Source organism: Cyprinus carpio, chromosome B4, assembly GCF_018340385.1.
Source record: "Cyprinus carpio isolate SPL01 chromosome B4, ASM1834038v1, whole genome shotgun sequence".
NCBI classification, from domain to species: domain Eukaryota; kingdom Metazoa; phylum Chordata; class Actinopteri; order Cypriniformes; family Cyprinidae; genus Cyprinus; species Cyprinus carpio.
Genome location: NC_056600.1, coordinates 23,644,280 through 23,669,422, shown reverse-complemented (window position 1 = coordinate 23,669,422; position 25,143 = coordinate 23,644,280). Strand labels below are relative to the sequence as shown.

General features: G+C 35.2%; 1 protein-coding gene across 3 annotated transcripts in view; it reads right to left on the bottom strand.

Annotated features, from left to right (window-relative positions):
- Positions 1-911: 911 nt before the first annotated feature.
- LOC109070223 (TBC1 domain family member 22A-like) overlaps positions 912-25,143 on the bottom strand; it is a 97,337-nt gene continuing 73,105 nt past the window's right edge. Inside the window, exons 11-12 of one of the 3 annotated variants that reach the window (XM_042722426.1) lie at positions 3,537-3,664; positions 912-1,024 (exon numbers count right to left, since the gene is read on the bottom strand). In XM_042722426.1, coding sequence (XP_042578360.1) covers positions 992-1,024; positions 3,537-3,664 — 161 coding nt within the window. In that variant the 3' untranslated portion in view covers positions 912-991. Of the gene's footprint in view, positions 1,025-1,347; positions 1,920-3,536; positions 3,665-25,143 lie in introns of those variants that run through there. The other 2 variants (XM_042722425.1, XM_042722427.1) reach the window with 2 other exon arrangements.

The following is a 25,143-nucleotide window of genomic DNA, read 5'->3' as shown; positions in this document are numbered from 1 at the left end:
AACACTTATGAAAGAAGCACCAGCAGTCAGTTCTCTCATGCTTATGCCTATCCACACTGACCTGTTATACCCAAACCTTTACAATGCCCAACCATTTAATGCATTTCCACAAAAAAGGCAGTTCTGGGTTGGCGCCAAAAAAAAATGTGGGTTCACATCGCTCTGTTAACAAGTTGGTCACAAACCAGGGACTGCTGTCATCGATGGCTCAAGAAGCAGTATAGTTTATTCAGCGACCAGAAAAAAAATCAACAGAGATTTTATTTATTTTTTTTTTTCTGTCCCAGCCCCCTCTTCCTTACAAAAGGGCCAATTGTTATTCCTAAAGACAAAGAGGAGTTGAATGTCACACCTTTACTACAGACGGGGGAAGCTGTAATCTGCTGATTGGTCAGTTTGAATGTCCCAGATTTGATTTTTAAAATTAGTCAAGGAAAGGATAAAAGAAGACTATCGCTTTGGCTTGTTTTTTGTTGTTGTTTTTTTGGCACTTTTTCTTGGGGCTCTGCTCTTCCTTTCTAAATTATTAATAATGTTTCTTATTATTACCAGTGTTAAAAACAGTGTACCGTCACTTTTGATCAATTTAAAATGCCCTTGAAGAATAAAAGTATTACGTTTCTTTCTTAAATCTTTCTTTCACCAAACTATTGAATGGGAGTGTATCCAAAGAAATACTGAGCAGCAAAAACTGGCTCATACAAGCATAATTCTTTTTAACAATTGTTTCAAAATGATTAAGATGTGCACATGTATTCAAGGTGTAAAGAATTTTTTTATTAATTTTTACTTGATGGTTAGAGCACATAAAAATTACACTTTTCTTGAAAAAAAATCTAAAACTAAATGAAACGAGGCATTTTCGTTTTAAACTAGATTGTTGTTTTTTTTTAACTTTGAATGATAAATTATTTCCTTGAAATGTGAAGTTACAGTCATAAAAAACAGATTGTGGTACGTTCATTTGTAGGCAGGTTATGTAGCAAATCAGTTACATCACTGTTCGTCTCAAGTCAGTGGAAACCTGGTCGAAAAAAAAAAAAAAAAAAAAAAAAAAAAGTGACCTCAAGCATCAATAAAGCACTAAAATAATCATGGGTTGCTGCTGCAAATCCTGCCGCAGTTATCTCCTCTTGCCCTTGCTTTCACTGTTTGCTCAGCTGGCAAAATCAATATCTGAAAGCAACTCAGGATGCCTCCAATCATAACCTGACTAAAACTGAGGCCTTCACCAATGAAAATAAGGCATCAAAACATAAAAAAACATTTTAATGTACCATATTTACTCTGCACTCTACCAGCATCTCTTTAATGGAAGAAACAATCAATAGTGCATGTTAAGCAATATCCTAGTCTTGTGACTGGCCTAACAAGTGAGTGTTTTTGTGGTGCCCTCCGAGCTAACATACACATCAACACGCATCAATGACGAGGCTGGTGTTGTCAGAAAGAATCCAATGACATGTCCCCAGTGAGTAACAAATAGGCAAACAAAGCATGCCAACTGTCTATCGGAAATGGTTACAATCTGTGTAAAATCCAAATCAGTCATGTAGAATAAATGGACAGTCAGCTGTTGAAAGCATTTTCTCCATTTCCTCTTCCTATAGAGATGGAAGGAAGCTGACATTTAATACTGCTGATGACAGGAAGCATATAATGGCTTTTCACAATTACCTTGACAGAAATTCTAAATTCCTTCAAAGTAAGAATTAAGCATAATTTTCCCACTATTTTGAGCTAAGTGCACAGAAACGTCAGACCCATTGCATTGACTCAGAAATGGCAGCTCGTTGGACCGAACACCATCAAGAACAGCCTGGAAGTCTTCCGTAAGTGTTGGGTTAGATGTCAGTAACACCTCTGAGGTTCCTGGCTGTGCTTAAGATTCATCCTCGTTAAAAACGAGCCACCTAAACCTAGAAAAATGTGAAGCAACTGCATTCAGAAATGTCAGCTTATATATAAAATTCTTGCATATATAAGCTGATACTATGGTAGATGCATTGAAATTATCTTTAATTCTTACTGTCAACGATTCTCTTGCTGTCACTGTAATAGTGATATATCATTATAAGATTTTCTTTTTTTGTCTTCTATAAGACCAGGTACATAGTTTTGGTGTCGTTTATTTTGCAATTATTTACTCAAGCCTATATTTGTCCAGCCTTATGATTTTCTTTCCTCAGTGGAACACAAATCCTGGCTGGTCTTTTCAATATAATGGAAGTAAATGAGGAAGCAATTCAACTTGAATTAAACTTTCAAGTTCCAAAATGCCCCAAAAAAGCCACAGAAAATTATCATAATAGTGGTCTACAACAATGATTCTCAACTTTGCCCTACACGATATTCAAAGATATTCAAAGACTTTTTCAGAACAGAGAATGTTAGCACCAATATATTAAATTAACTAACCACAATTTATTTTGTGATTATAAAGGTTCCAATTAGCTCAATAGTTCAGAGAAGGAGAAAAAAGAAATATGATTTCAGTTAACATGTTTTTGCATTTAGATTTGATTTACATTAGAGTTAGATTATTTTAAAGAGTAAAGGCCAGTTTATCAAAGATAAAGATATAGTTCTAAAAATCGTTCTCAATATTATAGAATAGCATAGTCTACACCACAGCTATAATGATAAAGGCACAGAGAAACGATATCGTTGGAATCACTTTCAGAACGTCTTTTTTTCCAGCTGATGAATGATACAAACATTGACAACCAATCATAATCCATCCTGCTATAACGAGCTCGAGAATTTAAAGCGACAAACGAGCATGCGCTTAGAATAAACAGACGATATCGTTTTCTGGTGTGGACGCAAATACCTTTATCTTTATAGTTATCATTCTTGGTGTGAATGGGGCTTTATTCATACTCCATTATTCATTATCCTTTATTCATACTCCATAAAGTATTTCAGTGGATCATGCAACAGCTTTGTATGAAGAACAGTTCAACGTTTAAATTGTTTTTAGCTGAAAATCCTTGAAATTTTAAAGTATCAAATTTGAATTGAATTTGATTTGTTCAATAAATACATTTCACAGTGCCTGCATCTGAATTACTAGTTTATTACATATCTGTTTATTATTGATTTATTTATTAATGGTAACATTTTAACAGTGGTCTTTAAATAGTGTGCCGTGCTTTAGCTTTCAGACAGCAAAACCTTTTCAGAAATGTTAATTCTAATAATTCCGTATTATAGGACTGTCACTACAGCAATACGCCTTCAGAAAGACATCGTGGATACTGTGTAAATACTGAGTGTCCCAGCCAAAACTAATGATTAAAAACACATTTCAAGACCCCTGAATTCTGTTCCATTCTGTTGCACTCTGTCTAGCTGTATTACAAAAATATGTCTTGTAAACACCCCCCCAAAAATGCATAATTTAACAGGACTTCAGATAATTATTAAGACAACCCAGGAAATAGAGGAAATGCTTTTTTTCCATGTTTAAAAAACAGATGCACATCTTATTTATGTAACTGACCACATCAGAGACTGCTGAGAGTCTCTTTTACCTGATAAGTGTCCCACAGTCGAATGGTGCAGCGCAGAGGAAGTTCTCTCATAAGCAGGTTGTTCATCCAGCGGAAGGCGAACTGCAAATACTCCACCTCATACTGCTGGATGTGGCAATGTACCGTCTCTGTTAAAAACAAAAACACTACATTAAATCACTACCCTGACGTCAATCACCCCTTTCATCCATCACAAACAATTAAAGCTTCATTATATTCTCTTCAGTAAAATTGCGACCAAACAATAAATGACAGCCACTCGACGGACACAACACAACAATAACACTTATTCTCCTCGCCGCTTTCTCGCACACAGACAGCAGACACGGTTCACAGATGACAGCCTGCCGGGCGTAAGACATAACACCCTAATAAAGCCATAAAGAATTTCTCCGTCCATGCCATCATGTGCTTGAAGCTGTCATGTAAGCATGAGGTAATTACTCAGCTGTCATCCCAACGTCTGAGCGTGTTATGTTTGAGAGGAAACAGCAGCTTTATTTATGGCCGTCTCTTTAATCAACGCGGACGCGCTACTGATTGGTAAAGTGTGTAACATGCATGACTGCGTGTCCCTGCAGAAACATAGGCATCTTCATTCACCTCCTGACAGAGATGTCATTCTTTGACCGTCACACGCATGACAGGTTTTGGTTGGGAGCTGTGGGTGATATATTGCATATTCGCAATAGCCTATATAATACAATTACATATAATAATTAAAAGGACAGCTCACCCAAAAATGAAAATTCTGTCTTAAATTACTCACCCTAATGTTGTTCTAAAACTGTAAAACCTTAGTTTATCTTCGGAACACAAATGAAGATATTTTTGATGAAATCTGAGGTGATTTTAGTTTCTTATTTAGATCATTTATACTAAATATTATATATATATATATATATATATATATATATATATATATATATATATATATATATATATATATATATATATATATATATTTATATTTCACTGGTTAGCAATGACTTTCATTGCATGAACAAAAAATACTGGGACATTTCTCAAAATATCATCTTTTGTGCTCTATAGTTTATAATTTAGCCTGAATGTTAATTTGTAAAAAGTTTTATGTTGAATCATTATGCTTATACTTTCTCATTTAAAACAACAATAGCTTCAAATTATTTTTGTGGATATTTTCACAACCAAATTTAGTTTGCAATCAGTTAGATTAATTAATTGCCACATCATGTAATTAGATTCAAAAAATGTATTGATTAAATTTACTGTATTACAGAAAAACATTTATTTCATAATGATATTTCCCCTCATTTTAAATTCTTATTATTCAATTAAAGGTTAGATTTTTGATATTTTTTTTAAATAAAAGATCAAGAGGATAAAAAATGTGGATTAATTTTAGCAATGCAGATTAATTTTCACAGCCTTCTTTGATCATATTTACCAAGGGTGCTGTATATATATATATATATACACACACACACACACACATATATATATATATATATACACACACACACACATATATACATACATATATATATATATATATATATATATATATATATATATATATATATATATATATATATATATATATATATATATATATATATATATATATACACAGAGAGTTCTGCTCATAAGTTTACATATCCTTTGCGGAATATGGAAAATGCTCATTTTAACAAAATAAGAATGATCATGAAAATTGCATGTTATTTTTTATTTAGTACTGTCCTGAATAAGCTATTTCACATAACAGATGATTATATATAATAGACAAGACAAACTAATCACTGAATTTATGAAAATGAACCCGTTCAAAAGATTACATTCCCTTGAATCTTAATACTGTGTGTAGTTTCCTGGAACGTCCACAACTATTTTTTATGTTTTGTGATAGTTGTTCACTAGTCCTTCAGAAAACCCTTCCAGCTCCTGCACATTCTTTGGTTTTCCAGCATCTTCTGCATATTTGAACCCTTTCCAAAAGTGACTGTATGATTTTGAAATCCATCTTTTAACACTGAGGACAATTGAGGGACTCATACATACAGCGGGTAAAATAAACTTTGAACACAACACCATTTTTCTCAGCAAATATATTTCTAAAGATGCTGTTGACATGAAATTGTCACCAAATGTCGGTAACAATCCAAGTAGTCCATACATACAAAGAAAGCAAAACAAACAAGTTCAGAAATTAAGTTCTATGTAATAAAGTAGAATGACCCAGTGAAAAAGTATTGAACGCATAAAGAAAGGGAGGTGCAAAAAGGCATGGAAAGCCAAGACACCAGCTGAAATCTATCAGTAATTAGAAGGCAATCCTGCACCTTGTGAGTGGAAATTAATATTAGTTGGTTCAGTCCCAACTGATGGCCTATAAAAAGGTGTCTCATGACCAACGTGTCACACAAGAAACATCTCATGATGGGTAAAAGCAAAGAGCTTTCTCAAGACCTCTGCAACCTTATTGCTGCAAAACATGCTGATGGCATTGGTTACAGAAGCATTTCTAGACTTCTGAATGTTCCAGTGAGCACTGTTGGGGCCATAATCTGGAAGTGGAAAGAACATCATTTCACCATAAACCGTCCACGACCAGGTGCTCCTCGCAAGATTTGAGGAATGAAAAGAATTATCAGAAGAGTTATCCAAGAACCAAGGATCACTTGAAGAAAATAATAAGTACAATAAGTAATGTACTCAACCGCCGTGGCCTGTATGTACGCTCATGATGCAAGGCTCTATTGCTAATGAAAAAGCATGTTGAAGCTCATTTAAAGTTTGCCGCACAACATTTAGACAAGTCTGTAATACTGGGAGAATATAGTCTGGTCAGATGAGACAAAAATTTTACTCTTTGGATGCCATAATACACACCATGTTTGGAGGTCAAATGGCACTGCACATCACCCCCAAACATCATCATGGTGTAGCACTGGCAAAATTGTGGGAAGGATTAATGGAAAAATGTACTGAGACCTTCTTGATAAAAATCTGCTGCCATCTACCAGGATGATGAATATGAAATGAGGGTGGACATTCCAGCGAGACAATTATTCCAAACGCACAGCCAAGGAAACTCTCATTTGGTTTCAGAGAAAAAAAGTAAAGCTGCTAGAATGACCCAGCCAATCACCTGACTTGAATCCAATAGAAAATCTATGGAAAGAACTAAAGATTAGAGTTCATAGAAGAGGCCCACGAAACATTCAAGATTTGTGTGGAGGAATGGGCCAAAACCACACCTGAGCAATGCATGCCACTTATTTCTTCTTACAGGAGGCGTCTTGAAGCTGTCACTACCAACAAAGGCATTTGTACAAAGTATTGAATGAATTTCAGTAAGCATGTTCAATACCTTTTCCCTGGGTCATTCCATTTTATTACACAGAACTTAATTTCTCAATTTATTTGTATTGTTTTCTTTTCTGTATGTATGGAATACTTCTGGTGACGACATCTGGTGAAAATTTCATGTCAACAGCACCTTTAGAAATATATTTACTGAGAAAAATGGTGATGTGTTCAATCCTTTTTTTTACCTTCTGTAACTATTACATAAGGTGAAAACATTTACTGATGCTCAAGAAGGCTACACGATGCATTAAAGGCATACTCCACCCCAAAATGAAAATTTTGTTATTAATCACTTACCCCCAAGTTGTTCCAAACCCGTAAAAGCTTCGTTTGTCTTTGGAACACAATTTAAGATATTTTGGATGAAAACAGGAGGCTTGTGAATGTACCATTGACTACCTAGTAACTTACACTGTCAAGGTCCAGAAAAAGTATGAAAGACATCGTCAGGATAGTCCATCTGCCATCAGTGGTTCAACCATAACGTTATGAATGATGTTATGAAGATACTTCTTATATGCAAAGAAAACAAAAATATATTTTTTTTCAACAGTTTGTCTCCTCTGTGTCTCTCCGCATCACTGTAGCGTCATTTTGGAGAATATGAGCTGAACGCAGGCAGCTTATGCTCTTCTGTGTCAGCCGCGCTGCACCGATGCGCTGTTTTTGTTCAAATCAAAGCGTAAATACATGTAAATACAAAATGTATCCTTGTGTCGTGGCTGACACAGAAGAGCATACGCTGCTTGCATTCAGCAGATATTCTCCAAAAAGGCACTACAGTGATGTGGAAAGACACAGAAGAGACGAATTGTTGAAAAGAGTCGTTATTTTTGTTTTCTTCATGTACAAAAAGTATTCTCGTCGCTTCATAATGTTACAGTTGAACCACTGATGGCAGATGGACTATTCTGACAATGTCTTTCATACTTTTCTGGACCTTGACATTGTATTTTACTCTGCAGTCTTTGGGACAGTCACAAGCCTCCCGGTTTTAATGCAAAATATCTTTTAATATCTAAATATCTAAATTGTGTTCCGAAGATGAACAAAGCTTTAACGGGTTTGGAACGACATTGGGGTATGTGATTAATGATAAAATTGTAATTTTTGGGGGTGGGGTAACCCTTTAACCCTCTGAAGTCGATTAACGCGTATACGCGTTTTGGGCTATTTTCTCCTGATAACCCCGAAAAGAACTTAAATTACACTTTCAGTTTTGATCGTACAGATAAGAGCAATACATCAATCGAATCTGTAAAGGGTCTACTTTTTTGTATACAGACATAATAACAACAAAACTTTGTGCATTTTTAAAATAAAGATAACAAACAAGGAGTGCTGTCTGCAGCCTTTGTCTGCGCTGATCTTCAGTTAGAATGCGTCATTAAAATGAACTGTAACTCAGTGAATACTCAACACAGAGACATGAGAGAGATATCTATAGAAAGCCTGACATGTCTACTTTTAAACTAAACAAGTGCTGCCGAAAACAAATATTCTGTGATAAAGTAATCCATATGAAAACAACGCGATGTCCGTTTTTCACGTCTCCCTTCATTATCTTCTAATGTGACCACGCCCCCGCTCCGAGCGCGCCTTTCAGATTCAAATGTTTCACTGAAGTGCGCGGCTTGAATACGCCCACACAACAGAAGACAACGCAGAGAGATTGTTCTTCAAGTTTTATTTTACTTTAGTTTTATTTTACTGTTTGCTTCGCGATGAGAGGAATAAGACATAATTCACCCCAAAAAGATGTGATGTGGTTGAGGATTTGAGATTTGGATTTCCTCAGAAAAAAAAAAGAATGAAGCACTTTATTCTGCAGAGATCATAAACATGAGTAAGTCTCTTTTTATTTATTTATATACTTGTACTAGTTTTCACATAACGTGTAAACATTTTACTAGTTAGACTTTTTCCAAAGACTTTTTCCAAACTATAATTCCTGACTAAATGTATAATCAAGTGAAATATTATGAAGTTTCAATAACAATATACACTACTATACCATTCAAAAGCTTGATGTAAATAATATAAATGTACCAATAAATGTAATTGTCACAAATGTAATAAACAATGCTGTTCTTTCAATTTATCCCCCCTAAAAAACCTAAAAAAAATATTCTCAGCTCTTTTCAACATTAATAATAATAATGATAATAATGATAATAATAACAATAAATGTTTTTTTGTAGAAAATAAGATTGTTAAAAGGATTTCTGAAGGATTGTGTGACTGGAGTAATGATGCAAAAAATTCAGTTTGAAAGTCAGCTTTGATTGTTCCTAATAAACTGTTTAACTGCACTCACAAGTGAATATTAAATTATGTTGTGGGATAATTAAATGTATTCTAAATAAACTACAAACATAAAATTATATACATTTATTTTGTCCTCACATTCTTTCTTGTAACTCATCCCTCTCAGTGACACAGCTGACTGAATGGCTCATTATGCAGCTCATTATGCAGGCCTTTGTCTTCTCAGGTGTGAATTCATGATAGTTGACGCCTACTCGCATATGACTTTTACCAACAAAAAGTGTCTTAGAAAATTTAAATCAATATATTGTTTTCTGTAAGTGAGTAAACAAGATGATTTTCACATCATTTAGAAAAAAAAATTCTAGGCTACAAGCTCCAGTTCTCAAAATTCCTGGGAACCAATGTTCTGTATGTGTTTTATTGCCTTATTCAAGTGATTTAACATTTTTAGTTTTTCACTAACCACGCATAACATTTTTTTTTTTTCTCAAAACGCAATCATGTACATACATGCTGCTCACATATTATTATAGCCTAGTTTGTGCTGATTACAGTGAGATTAGACTTTTTAGCCATTTAGATATTTATAAGAAACTGAAAAAAGCACAAATGTCAGGGCATGCCAAAACTTCTCCAGGCCCCAAAAATACCCTTAGACTCCAGAGGGTTAAGAGACGGTGGGTATGTATATATATACAGCTTGTGCATTGCTGTCAGAATACATGCAATTTGTGCGTACATTAGAAAACAAAACATTCTGCAGATTATTTACTAATCGTTTGAGGCCATTTCGCGATATCAATCACCATACATAACCAGCAACAACAACCCCTTCCTCTTCTCATCGGAGACATGCAATGTAGTGCTAAACAGTCTCTCGCTGTCAATGCTTGAAATGATTTTTGCGTCTTTCTCGGACACTTTTAAATGCTTACATACTGCTGACATGTTTGTTGCATTATTTCGCGCCTCTTTTTGATTGCATCACATCATTGTTCAGTACAATTTATTCAGTCTTTTCACTTATCATAGAGCTTTATTTGCTATTTGCGGCCAAACTATTTTGGTTGCCGAACATTCGGTGCATCCCCATTTTTTTTTTAATTTCCTGTCATTTGCAAACATTGTGACTGTGTTTTAAAATACAACAAGGAGCACCATGAAACCATTTAAAGAGGTGCATTCAGTGGTAAGTAGGCTAACGCTCTCTCTTCATTTTATCAAATGATCATAATCATATCTATTCATTTTACAATCCTGCTACTAGCCTTTATTTAGACTAAAACCCCCTTTAATTTGGTTGAGGAAGATGGAGTTTTGAGTGGCATTTGCACATCCTGTCATGCCGGTGAATATATGCCACTGCAATAGACACATTTTGCAGTGTTAAGGTTAGCGATTAATCAATTAATTGATTGTTAATTTAAACGCCGATCGATCATGGAAAAGACAGAAAATTGACATCCCTAGTATGTATGTATGTATGCATTTATTTATTTAAAAGTCTTGAAATCTTCCTGAAAAAAAGTATTAATTTATTTCTGTAAAAATTAACAACAAAAACTTAATAAAAATGTCATAATTAAATTGGAAAATAAAGAAAAACATCAAGCTCTGCAGACAGATATCCACGTCAGGATCATCTCCTGTCAAACCTCACGCTTGCCTTGACAGTGTCATTCTCACATCCAGCTCTCCTGAATAAACAACTTATCCTCATTAACACTGAATACATCTCATTGCCAAGACACAGAGCCGACAGTCTGACAAAAAACAAACACACCAGTTTTGCTTATTAGCGCTGCAAAAATAAATCACCCTCATTTTAACCTAATTATGGGGTCGGTGGTAGATAAGGCTGCCCATGATGATAAAATCAAAATTAAACAAACCTTCTAGTTTTACATCATGTTCCAGGTTCGAATCACAGCCATGCTGACATTAAACAATATCGAATGACTACGAATGTGATATTGCTCATATATCTATTAGTGTTTATTGTTTTCATTATCATTTCATTAAAATGGTATACACACACACAAAGTGCTCCCAACCCCCTGCAAAACTTGCAGGTATAACTTTGATAGGAAATATATATATAAACTACAATAAAAATGTAAAATATGTTAAGAACAAGCCTCGCAGATTTATTAGCAGAATTTGGAATATCAGCAAAGAGAACACATTTGCTTGCACACTTTTTCCACCTTCAATGCAGCAAAACACATGCAGGTTTTGAGGGGGATGGGGAACGGGAAGAGGTCAGAGTTCACAGAAAGACAAGTGAGCTGTTTGCCACGATTCTGCTGAGCAATGGACTTCTGCTCGACTTCTGCCCCCACCTATCCATCCCATAATTACATCTGCACTGACCCTCTGTCTCGCCCTCGCTGCATTTCCAGCCAAAACCTGCTCAGAAACCTGGGGGGGGGGTCTACAACACCCACCTTCTGTGAGATAACAACAGCCGTTTCTGTATATGACTTATACAGGCAAAACCAGGGTTATTATTATTAACTCATGATAAAATTCAAACTAATATCATATATATATTTTTTTTTTAAATTTAAATAAAATAAAAAAGTACTACATTAAAATTAAACCTGAAATTGAAATCTTATAGTTTCTATAAGTACTATAAAGACATTTTAAAATAATAACAACAGCAAATTTATTAAAAGTTTGACTTAAAAAAAAGTAATAATATTCTAAAATTAAATATTTTATGGAAACCGTACAATCTAAGTAAATGACACAGAATTGGAAGTTCAGGGCGAATAAATAACAACAAAACTTGAATATTTTTAGCCAACTATCCCTTTAACTTTGGACCAGGCCACTTTTTACATCTTAACGGTAACTGAACGTTCTGAATATGTGTGTAAATTATTTATTCACTGTCTCACTTCGATCGCACAGTGAGTTTAAGAATAGATCTGGATGTGTGACAGTTGACAGAGGCCATTGTCAATGCGCTGTCACTCTCCCAAGATTGTAGAGATGACATTTATCATCACAGCAGAAAGCTACTTCCTGTGCTTGTTCAAAAAGCCATAAGTCAAACGCCTCAAGTCCAATAGGATCAATGTTTAGAGTTTCAAGTGCACTGCTTTTAATCTGACATTATTTCAGATCTACATCTTCAGTCAAGAGGTTGACTCATGCTAAGCAAATGGAAAACAGGCAATAATGCAAACATTTATAAGAGACTTTGGCAGCAGAAAACAGCAACTAAAATGCTATATTTGTCGATCTAAAATGTTATATAAATAAAAATGTTAAATAAATAAATAAAATGTGTCCAACGTGACTTAAACATTAACAGTGCTTGTTGGAATTCATGCAATTTAATCTAACTCAATATTTGCCTTAATTATGCTTCTGACTTGCCATGAAGATGGCAATAAAAATGGTGTTTGACCTCAATTATATGTGGATCACCTTGTATAAATATTAAACGTATTAAGTATAAACGATATAATTTAATCATGTAGTAATTTATAGTAATATAAATCCAATATTTGCATGTAATATAGATATAAGCATTTACAGTATTTATTAAAATACATTAAATTGCAAAAAAAAAATACTTTCATCTCTTTTTTTTCTCCTCACTTTCATATTTTGCATGAAATTTCACACTGACATCCCGCAGCTTTATTGATCTTTACTTATGCATTTATTTATGTATTTATGCATGCATGTATGTGTGCGTTTATAATAATAATAACAACAATAATAATTTTTATTATTATTATTATTATTATTAGTTGCTTATTTAAAAATGTAAATTCAGTTCAGAACTGAGATGCTGCCTATTCACTCCAGTATCTCATACAGACAATGTTTGAAGCTTATGTGAGAAAGGGAATGAATCTATTTTAGCAAAAATTCTGAATTTGACAAGTCCAGTACAAGATACTTTCGTGTTCAGCAGTGAAAAAACAAAACAAAAAAAGACTGTACACAAAAAAGCTGCCAAAAGAAATCAAAGGCTTTAAAGGGAAATTTTAACCCTAATGAAAAATCTGTCATTATTTTTGCACCCTCATGCCATTCCAAACCTGTATACCTTGCTTTCCACTGTGAAACTTAAAAGAAGATATTTTAAGAAGTGTCTCTCTCTCTCTTTTTGGGGCCATACAATGAAAGTCAATGGTCACCAAAACGGTTTCATTCTTCAAAATATTTACTTTTGTGTTTCAAAGGAGAAAGAAAGTCGCATCGTTTTCAACAATATGAGGATGAACTATCATTTTAAGGTGTCCAAAAGAAGAAATGACAACAAAAAGGAATCAAATAGCTGTGTTTTATACAAGTTGAGGTTTTCATGTTGGGATCAGAATAGCAAATTTGATGTTCAAAGCAGCGTTTGTAAAGAAATCCCCCAAAAGAAAAGCCACATCAGGTGTCATTTAGGTTATCAACATTTTTTTCTTCTCATTTTCTAAGGAGCCTCTGTACTGCCTCACCTGAAATGTTAATTTGTACTTTCTAACCTTATATGATTTGTGTGAAAAAAGCCCACATTGTGTCCTCATTTACATAAATAAATTCACCTTGAGCAATTTGCATGCTGATGAACCTCAATGTATTCATACAAAACAGAGGAGATAAGAGGAAACAGTGTTCACGTTCTGGGGCGCTTCTGACGAACAGAATTGTTTTAGCGTTAAACAACTCTTATGTCTAATACGACTGCTAATTACTACAAGCCCTCGAACGAACTGAAAGCGTACGGTGACAATAGTGTGTTTGGTTTCCTAATGAGAGTGGAGTGTGAGCGTTAACGAGACATGAAGCGAGAGAGAGACAGAGAGAAACAGGAAGAGAGATTCCTCAATATTCAACAGTCAAAGGAGACGCAAAGTTATTTAATTAATAAAAAGAAAAAATCTCCACTAAAAATGACCATCTAATTTACATATATCAATTATGCATAATATTAACCTGGCCAAACATGATGCATTTTATACTACACCCTGAGAGAGCATTTTGATGATAAAAGTCTAAAATTTTTGAATAATTAGCAGTCAAAATGTTGATTGATTGATGGACTTATTGAAAGAAGTCTCTTATGCTCACGAAGTCTGCATTTATATGAAGAATGAAGGATAATTTATGGATATGCAGATTTGGTATTATTTCAATCAATGTTGAAAAAGAGTTTTGGCTGCATAATTTAAAAAAAAAAATAAAATAAATGTGGAAGCCGTGATACAGTTTTCAGAATTAATTTGAAATAGAAACCTTTTGTCACTTTTGATCTTACTACTTTTGAAATTAAGTATTAATTTATTTTATTTTCCATTTTTTCCCCCCACCATTGATAATTATAAGTAATGGCTCTTGAGCAGCAAGGTGAGGCCCTTTTTTGTTCCTTCAAAAACAAAATCCTTTATTCCAGACTTTTCATGTGGTGCATAATTAAACTGTGCATAACATACTATTTTTCTCCCCAGCATGTTTTGCTGAAGTGATCTGCCCATAACATGGGAAAGACATGTATAGTAAGTGAAGCTGACCTCAAAGAATAATAGAATCACAGATATCTTTGCCCTTTTCTTTCCATACACTCATTTTCTCTTCTTCATATAAGGTGATTCTCTGATAACATTTATCTTGCTGTGATCGGTGAATTAATTTCAATTGTGAGCACACTCTTATTTCCAAGCCAGTTTAAAGACACTGAAAAATGAAGGTGCAGCTTGAGAACAATGAAACTTCAGCAGATTGGGATGTCGGGCATGGTCATTGATCACAGAACTCATGCATGGGTAACATCAGCGTTCTTGCACATCGGAATCAAGTCCACAAGGAAACGTATTCTGGCAAGATACCACCTGACTGTCCTGTAAAATGAAATTTATGTAGTGTTTAGGGAAGTGTAAATCTCAAAAAAAAAAAAAAAAAAAATAGTTCGAAAATTGGTAGCTTGTTCAAATTACTGTGGGGTCATCATCACAAAAAATAAATAAATAAATAAATAAATAAATAAACAAATGCATAAATAAACAATAAAACAAAATAATTATGAGAACAGGAAGTGGAACTGGCCATATCTTCAAGGTGGTTATGGTGTGAAAATCCTATAAAAAAGCGCTTGCGGTTCTTCAGAAAAGCAGGCAGATAATTAAAGACTAGGATCAACTCTGTGGTGAGGAAATTGGCAAGCCGCTTAGGGCCTGGTGGTGATGGAAATGTAAAAGAAATCAATGTTTGAAAGCTTGATCTGTCACAATGACTTCACAGAACTAGAGATTTTATTGTTTTGACTGAGTGCAGGAGACAGTGAACCAACTGTGAAATACATGAAGAGGTCTTTATTGTAAAATTCATCATTGCACTACAAGCAAACGCTTGACAAAAATGAACCATGACAAAATGCATGGGGTTACGCATGAAAGTACATCTGCATGCGCGTCATGCAGCCAGAGGACATAAAAATACCTCACAGACTCACGTCAGGCATACTGGTGTTATAATGTCAGGTTTTCGGTCTGCAGAGTTGTTCTCAGTGGAAAGAAATGGTTTCTTTGCTCTTTAGATTACATGACAGGAACGCCCAGTACAAAGTCCACGAGTGAAGTTTCCATGACAATAAAACCAAAGGTCCATCTATAGCACTGACATTTAAAATTATATATGTGCGAATACCAGTATCATTAGCCATTATGTGTTATTTCAGTCAAACTCTACAGCACTTTCACAGAAAGTCATTTTCACTTTTCACAGTCTGTAAAGCAAAGCAATTTCATTTTCTCAAGCTTTACACCATATATAATGTTGATTCATAAACAATGAAGCTGGTAAGTCATCCAGATGTGATTTAGCAATGTTTTGCTAAGTAGGCAATAATGATTCCATTGTATATGCTTATTAACTTTCATGGTTGAACCCATACAGAATCCAGATCCATATCAAGAATATCTTAGACGTGGGTCAGTGAGTAACAACCTAAAAATGGCATGGCAACTACCCACAGCAAGCTGGCATTATGGCTTTTGGTTTTGCACAGGGTTGCCAGATTTTCACAAGAAAACCCACCCAATCGCTACTCAAAACTAGCCCAATCGTATTTCGAGGGGGTCCCCAGTTAAAAATTGCATTCAGGGGGGTAAAATACACATTTTTTTGGTGGGGTTTCCCTACTAAAATTCACATTCAAATAGATAAATATCGTTATCGGAATCTGAACACTGGTTTAACATGAACAATCACCACTTAGAGAAACTTGTTTCTGGCCCTAACTCTATTCAATTTATTCAAACCCATACTTCAAATATAGGCATGCATGCATGCATGCATGAATGCATGAATGCATGAATGAATGAATGAATAAATATATATATATATATATATATATATATAAACTTTTTCGTGGGCTAATTTGTTTTTAAGGTTTTAGTCTTCTGATTCAGTCTGATTGATTACGTCAGAATAAGTGCTCATTTACCAAAAAATAATTTGTGTAAGTCCTAATTAACAAAGCACATATCACCAAACAGAATGTACAAACAAGATGAACAAATTTAAATCAAGCTGTGTGTGTGAGTGTGCATTCCAGCAAATGTAATTTACCTGAAAAATACATTAAATTGCTAAAAAAAAAGTAATATTGTAATTTTCCAGAAAAGACTGCACAGACAAAAAGTTTGTCACTGGGGTATCCCATTTACCCCTAAATATTACTATCTTAAAGACACATATTAATACTTTAAAGGGGTCATATGATGCGATTTCAAGTTTTACTTTCTCTTTGGAGTGTTACAAGCTCTTGGTGCATAAAGAAGATCTGTAAAGTTGCAAGGACTAAAGTCTGAGACCCAAAGAGATATTCTTTATAAAAGTTAAGTCAAGATAAGTTACGTGGCACGGCGTGGCGTGACGCAACATGTAAAAACACAGTATAAGTCATTATAATCTGTAATTATGTCCCCACTGGATGCAATAAATGGCTCGTTTGTAATGGCTTTTATTGTTTTTGCCCTGTCTTGACGGTGTTCTGTCTGGGACACGCATCACAGTATGTTAAGGGGCGTAACATTTCCGTCACATGCTTGAGGCATTCAGCCAATCACAAAGCACTGGATAGCTGGCCAATTAGAGCACACCTCGCTTTTCAGATTGATAAGCTTTGTAAAAATCAACTCGTTTCAGAAAGGCGGGGCATAGAGCAGCAACAATAATGTACAGTATGTGGAAAATAATGTGTTTTTTGAACCTTAAACCACATAAACACACCAAATACACAAAATAATGTTATTTTTAGCAACATCATGACCCCTTTAAAAGAAAGGGCACTACAACTAAAAAATAAATAAACCCTCATACCTTTGCAATTAAATAATTTAAATAGTCACTTTCATAGTAGTTAATTTTGTCAGCCTTTTAATTTAATCTTAAAGTCCTTGCACACTGATTTGAATATTCGAATGCATTTTTTTGTATTGGTCATTCTAAACATTCGTCACGCACAAACACCTCTAAAAAAGCTTGTTATAGAAGCGAAAAATGCAGAAAATTGAACCCGATCCAAATTTTTTCAAATGACGGATGAAAGTTTCAGAGCCAGTGTAAACATAATTGACACAACGTGAGGTTGTATTTATTTTTTAACATTCTACATTTTTGGACGAGAATGTCAGACTTTAGTCTTGGTTTTTTTCAATTAGTCTTAGTCCTGTTTCAAATGTACTTTTTAGTTATTATCACATTTAGTCAACCTTGTCATGTTTTTGTTTAGTCAAGTTTATTTGATTAAATGCCTGAGAATTTTAGTCTAGTTTTAGTCAATGAAAACTTAGTCATATTTTTCATCATGCAGTATAATGGCTAAACTGATAAAAATTATTATTTTTTTGCTCAAAATTATAATTGTAATGATTGTTGTCATTTGAGAGTTCTTTTTTTTTTCTTTTTCTTTTTTTTGCATTTTAGGTATTCCACTTTTACCAATAAGAACAAATCAACACAATGTTGACTTATACATATAGTTTATTTTAACATCCACAAATTGTACAGATTTATTATAGGCTATTTATTATATAAATTAATATAAAAGACTTATGCACTCTCTCTGTCTACATTATACAAATGGACAACAGACAAAAGAAATAATAGAACAGTGAAATTTCTAATAGTAATCACAATAATTCCAAATCACAGTAATGTTTCTCTATAAAAACAACAGCGGTTGAGTAAATGTATTTATTCAGCAACCACAATTGCAAACAATACAGTTGAGATCTAATGGCAGGCAGACCACAGACTGGCTGAATGACAAATTCATTTAAGCCGAACATCTCGCATGGAGATCGCTAAACTCCATCTTTCTTGTTTGTCTGTGTTTCAGATCATCGTTGGTGCTTCTGCAATGATGAGCGAATGCATGCGCATGGTGGCCAGATAAGCAAATACCAGCCAGAAAATGTATCTTTTAACAGAGAAGCACTAATTTAGGGATTTTAACTCCTGATATCCGGCAAAGGCATACATGAAAGCTTGCATAGTAGGGGCATGCACAGCAGTCGGCAATAATATTTTGCCTCTTTTTTGACTAAAATAAAGAGATTTTGGTAAAGGTTTATTTTTTTAAACAACTTCTAGTCTCGTCTTTTATTGTTAACGATTTTGCATGTTGATATATTCACAGTTATTGTGTCATGGGAAAAAAGCTCATCAACAAAATTTTTCGTCATCGTTTTCATTAACAAAACTAACACAATTTCATAGCCACTAGGTAAGCCACTTTGACCATATTTTCTCTAAAACAACCATTCAGTTAGATGAGGCACATGACTTTTTGATGCATTTCCAAACTTGAAACAGGTATGTGATGCAATTTTTTCTCTTTTCCTCTGTGCATTAATTACTGGCATTATTCCCGCCAGTGGCTCTCAAAGGAGCTGCTTCCATAACAAAAAAGCAGGTGTTGTGTAAGCATGACCTCAGCACCTGAGCAGTGTATCTGTATCCGAACATCTGGGTGTACATGGACACACTGTGCCGATGTAAGCGAAGATGGGATGGACAGCTCACAGCTGCGAGGTCAGACGACCTTCGGCCTCTCTCGTTGATGTTCGGGGGCAGCTTCCTGCAGGGAATGCCTGTCATGTCAGTGGGCTGCTGTGGGCTCTGACAAACATGCCCTAGCTGAACCCTGACTGAGGAGAGCCATATGGCGATGAAGGTAGAATGAACATGTCCCGTGAACAAAGGTGTCGGAGCATTGAGCGTCTGCAGAGCCACGTACCCTGATCACTACACCGCAGTTCTGGGCTCAAACCTTCCCAGCAGCCGCATGTTCTAAACCCCCAGCCTCATTAGTGTTGGAAGAGGTACCGTAACCTCTGTTCAGGACAGGAGAGTGACCAAGCATGCAACGTGCCTCAGCGTGCCGGCAAAGAAAAGAGTGCAAAAAGGGTTCGCCTGATTGATTTACATCCCCAACTTTATTACAGAGGAGAATATGATGTAAAACACCACGACAGTGCCAGATCTAAGAGCAGCCTGATTAAGGTCGACATGTGCCGTCCTTACAAGGAGGAAATTTGGAAATAATGCGACAGTAATCCAGGCAGCCTGATGAAGATGAGCATGGCAGAAACCCAACTCTCTGGCGACCAGCAATTACACACTCCCTCTCTGGCACATCTTTTATACATGGAAAGAGCAACCCAAACAGAGTGAGGGCAGTTCAGAGGACAAGATAAAGGGATGCTGGGAAGAGAGTCGTCATACATCAAAGATGCAACGATATGCACACTTTGACCTTGCTGCATTAACTTCCAAATGAAATCTTAAGGCCTTGTTGCATTTCGTAAGAACAGCGTAACTTTCACTTGACTGCAAGCTGACTGCAGAGCAACCAATAGCCTTTCTGTTGTGACCCTGTTTTCTTGGCATGTTGTCCCTGTTGGCCCAGGTGGCAAGTATTAAAACATACTATTGCTATTTGCGTCTTGTCCTACCAAGTCGAACCAAATGATTTATGCTGTGAACACAGCACACTGACCCATAGGACTAAATCAAGAGAAGTGATTATCTGATGTGGACAAGAAATCCCCACCCAATTGACTCGATCAAATTAGGTTTGATCAGTGTAGATTAACTAAAATGAAGGAGTAATGGGAAATGTGAAAGAGGTGTTTGGCATCTAAACTTCACTTGCAAGAATCTCATTTCTGTTTGAGCAGCTGTTTGGGAAAGAAACAAAAAATGGCAATTATTTAGTCAAAATGATATGAACAAGAGTGCTGATATTCAGATCAGCAGAATGATTGGGAATGGGATATTGCTTTTATCCAGTTCAATAAACAAGAAGTCATATTCATGAACTTACATTTTAGACAATACTACCAGCTACGTCATTTATTTTTGTGCAGCCAATGAAAATAGTTTAAAACAAAGCCAGGCCAGTATCAACCAACACATGCCTCTCACATGTGCTAACAAGACACTTAATCAGAGTTTTTGTCTTAACCATCCGCAACATGATGAGCGGTGGGGTGTTTTGCGTAACACTGAAATGGTTTCATTTGACTTTGTTGATAATTGCATAAAATTTTAACAACCATAATGAAAGTGATAAACTGTTTGTCAAATTCATAATTTTGAGTACATTAGGGTTGGCCCAATAGATGATGCCATCGTCCATCACCAGTGGCTGGTGATGTTGAGCCGGCATCAAGATCACCCTCCCCCTGAGGTGGTACACCTCCAGACAGTTGTCGCAATCATTGCAATTCATTTGAATTTTGTGTCAGCAAATAAGATGAAGCAACAGTTTACTGTCGGGGATTTGTTGTGGTGCACCGCGCTGCATCCAAGTATAGACATCATCACTCATAGGCGGCAATTTATGTTTCTGCCGGTGGGCGCTCAATGCATTTTCACAGCTGTTTCCAAGACTAAATAATAACTGGGCTAAGTTATCATACACATACGCAACAATTTAATATTTTCATATATTTCATTCTCATTACTCAGTAATTAATTATACTAGGTGTTATTTATTAAATTTTTTCTAGAGTATATTCTGTTGGATGGTGCGTATGATGAATTAACTAGACAAAATTTATCTTGCGAAGTGAAACGCACAGACTGCAAATACATTATTTAGTAACCAAAATAATTAGGCTTGGGTATCGTTTGAATTTTATTGATTCTGATTCCAATTCTGCTTATCGATTCCGATTCTTTTAGATTACCAGTTTCAATTCCAATGTGATTAAATAATGATATCAAACATTTATCCTGTGTCTCTTTTTTGCAAACCATTTATTGGAGCTGAATTCCATGAACAAAAATCAACAGGTTACATAAAAACTGGAATTTTTAAGAGCAGTTTGTGTGCAAAATAGAACTGCATAATTCTGGATAATTTTTTATTTTTATTTATTTATTTATTTATTTATTTATTTTTCCAATGGAAATTGTGGTTCTCTCCTGATTCAAAAAAAAAAAATGGACAACTAAACAAAATCACATGTAGTTTATGAATTAATGATTAAATGACTCACTCAAGATGTACTTGTTTCATTACTGGATGAATCAGCTTCTTTAACAAATCTCTTGTATGATTCAAAGACAAATACATTTTAACAGCCCCTTTTCGTCAACCTACTGGCGTAACATTGTAATGCTAAATCTCCATTTGAAATGTCAAAAAACTTTCAAAAGGTGATTTCCTCCATTTTAATCACTACCATACACATCGTACACACAGTTTATATCTGAACTATAAACTTTTATCCCAGTTCTTCTGTGATTTGAATGTTTGTAACAGAAACAATGATAATGTGTGGCTGAAAAGACTATGAAGCTGTTTCATTCATGATAGACATGAATGAAACAAATTAAAGTGCTTTGTCATGTTGGTGGTAACACCTCTCTTGCAACATGTTTAGCTATCAAATATATTATAGCTTTTTTGGTTTCTGATCGCAAATGTAGCCAAACTTTGGAGCGCTTACATTAGCGAGCAACGTCCTGGCAGATGGCTATATCCGGTCCCTACAGATGAAAAAAAAAAAAATGTAATAAAAAAAGTGCATAGGATAGTGACAAGGATGCGCTGTTTTCTTTCAAATTGAAGCGTAAATACACGTAGAAAATGTATTCCTTCATTTTGGGCTGGAGTTTCCCTTTAAGTATCAGATTCTGGAATTGGAATTGATTTTCGATTCCCAACCTTACAAATGATACACACAGTCTTTCTATGAGGGTTGCGCTTCGTAAAATAAAATTATTTCAGTGTTTCCCCCAGGTTTATGGTTTTTGGGGGTGGCAGGGTGGGGTGCCATTTTTTTATTTTTTTTTTGGACTCCTCTTTTATGGTTAAAATCAATTTTCTTAATCAAAAGCATGTCTAATGAATTAAAATAATGAAGCTCAAACAATTTAACATGAATTTATTAAAAGTTTTTTTTTTTTTTTTTTTATTACATGTTTAGGGCCTTATCAAATGTTTTATTTTTTCCAACCTTATGTTTTATTGTTACCAAATTCTGTTTTAGAATGTCTAATTATTTGAAAACATAAAAACAAGTTTAATTTATTCTTCTATTTATTTAGCCTTATGATTTGTTTTGCTCAGAAATTCTAAGGCATAAAACATTCATTCATTTTATCTTTTAAGTAATGAAAATTTTATTATTTGAAAAATTTAATTTAATATTACAATTAAAACATTAAATAATTATTGTATGATTATTCCTATTATGCCTATACTGAACAATCTATATTTCGCAAGGGCAAGTTTAACCGAACTTTTATTTTGACGGGTTGCCATGAATACCTTTACATTTCTGTGTGTATATGATATGAGGATAGATTTACAAAAAATGAAACAGTCAACTGCTCATGAAGTGACTCTCAGAGCAGCTCTGGAGATGTGGTTCATGTATTTATGTCATCATGGTGAGACGGCAGACGTTAATATCACCGTAAGCGTCACGTGCGCCTCAGTACAAGTACCAAACCACGCGGCTACGCCATTCATTAACACAGAGACACGCAGAATTCATATTTAAATAGTCGTTATGCGGCTTAATATTTACAAATACTAGTGGGAATGTGTTCACTTTAATTTGTGTAATAAAAGAGCAAGGTATAGACCTGTTCTACCAAAAAGGTAACTTTAAATGATTTCTGTTGTGATCTGGCGCTATAGAGAAAATGTAATTGAATAAAATGACTTCGACCCCCTAATATAATGGCAGGGGAAATTTATATTTAGATTTAATAAATGCCTGCTTACAATAAGCACTTATTCTCGCATACACAGGGAAAAGTTTGAGAGCTACATGTAATATCTGAGAGAGTGCAGAGTCATGATCACTATATGGGAGTGCAAGCCCGCTGCAAACCAAGAGATTCATGATCAAATGAACTATGAAAACAAGAATAAAGTCGTACAAGCTGCAATACATTTCATATTGGTTAAAATGAATGAAGACTGTCTCATGCTATTCGGTGGGTGCTCGATCATTTTCGGATCGGCGCCTATGGCATCACTGATTATAACAGATTCTATAGTATTTTGTTGTGTTGCGCTGCGCTGCGAGTTATTTAGTGGTCAGCTGCTGCAGAGCATGCCAAAATATCTAGTGTATATTTTGTGGAAATATCTAGTGGAAAATAAGAATTACATTTTTAATTTTCAATGTTTTGGCAGAAGGCCATATAGTGAACTGATGAACAGATTATTAAATTATGTGATATTATATACCTGGAGAATATGGGCTAAATGGTAGGCCATGACTCCAATAATAACATTAAAACAGTAACTACCCGAGCAAGACACAATTACAGTACAACCATATCCAGAAGGATAACTAACTGTATCCTTCATAACTACTCACAAAGCATAAGTTATTGTTTAGCTGAAAACTGGTGAAGAATAAAAAAAAAGAGAGAAAAAAAGCCATGCGCCTTTCCATGAATCTCAAATATCAATTGTTCCCTTTCATTGGTTTCTTTGCAAAGCACTTCCAAACCCCATTTGAATGTCTAATAGAAGACATTATCTGTAATCAAGAGTGGCTAAACACAATAAATGTGACAGGCGAAAAGCTCTGGAGCCTGACAATGTGAAGGTTACTCAAGAACGAGTCTGAGTACAAAGACTTCAACTGATAATGCTCGCTCACCAGGCTCATTAAACCAATGTTAATGTGCTTGTCTCCATGAAATACATCAAATTACCTGAATCAAAACCACTAGACTGATGCAAACTAAAGGAACACCTATTTCAGCAGGTTTCAGGGTGGTACACCTTGTTTTCTGGTGGAGACAGATGTGGGTAAAGTACATCAGCCTAAAGGTAGTTGTCTTCGTGCTTAGTAAAGGGAGGGATTTCTTTAGTGGAAAAGCAAAAATTATGTTGTGATCAGCTACTTTTCAACCTTATTTCCCTCTGACAGGTCCCGTAAATAACTGAATAATCAAACTGGAAGAGACAAAAAAGCTTCCTCTGGAACAAAAGTAAAGAATCGAGCAGGCAATCAAAACAGAAGCGGAGGAAAGAACAAGCAGCTCTATATATAATGGAAAAACTGATGAGAATGAAACAGTCTCTCTCTATTTGCCACATAGACACAAAGTGAGTGGGGTAAAAACATCAACAATATGCTCTGACTGCAGTCTTTCTCTCAGAAATTAAAGCAATCATTGGGTCTAATGCAGGCTGAGGAGATAGAGGCCTTGTGTGGGAGGAGAGGAGAGGGCTTCCTGTCTCCAAGAAATGGGCATTGAATTCTGATTACGGTCACCTAATAGAAAGTAATGAGAGAGGCTTATGCTCCAGTGGCTTTTGCTTTCCTGGCCAGAGCAGCGAGCGCTCTCCACTAAAGGCCAAAGCACTGGTGCACTGATTGGGGCTGACACTGCAGCTGAAGGGGGCTGGGGGTATGAGTTAGTCAGAGACAGTGAGAGATAAAAAGAGAGAGAGGGCACAGGCAGAAAAAAGGAGAGTACG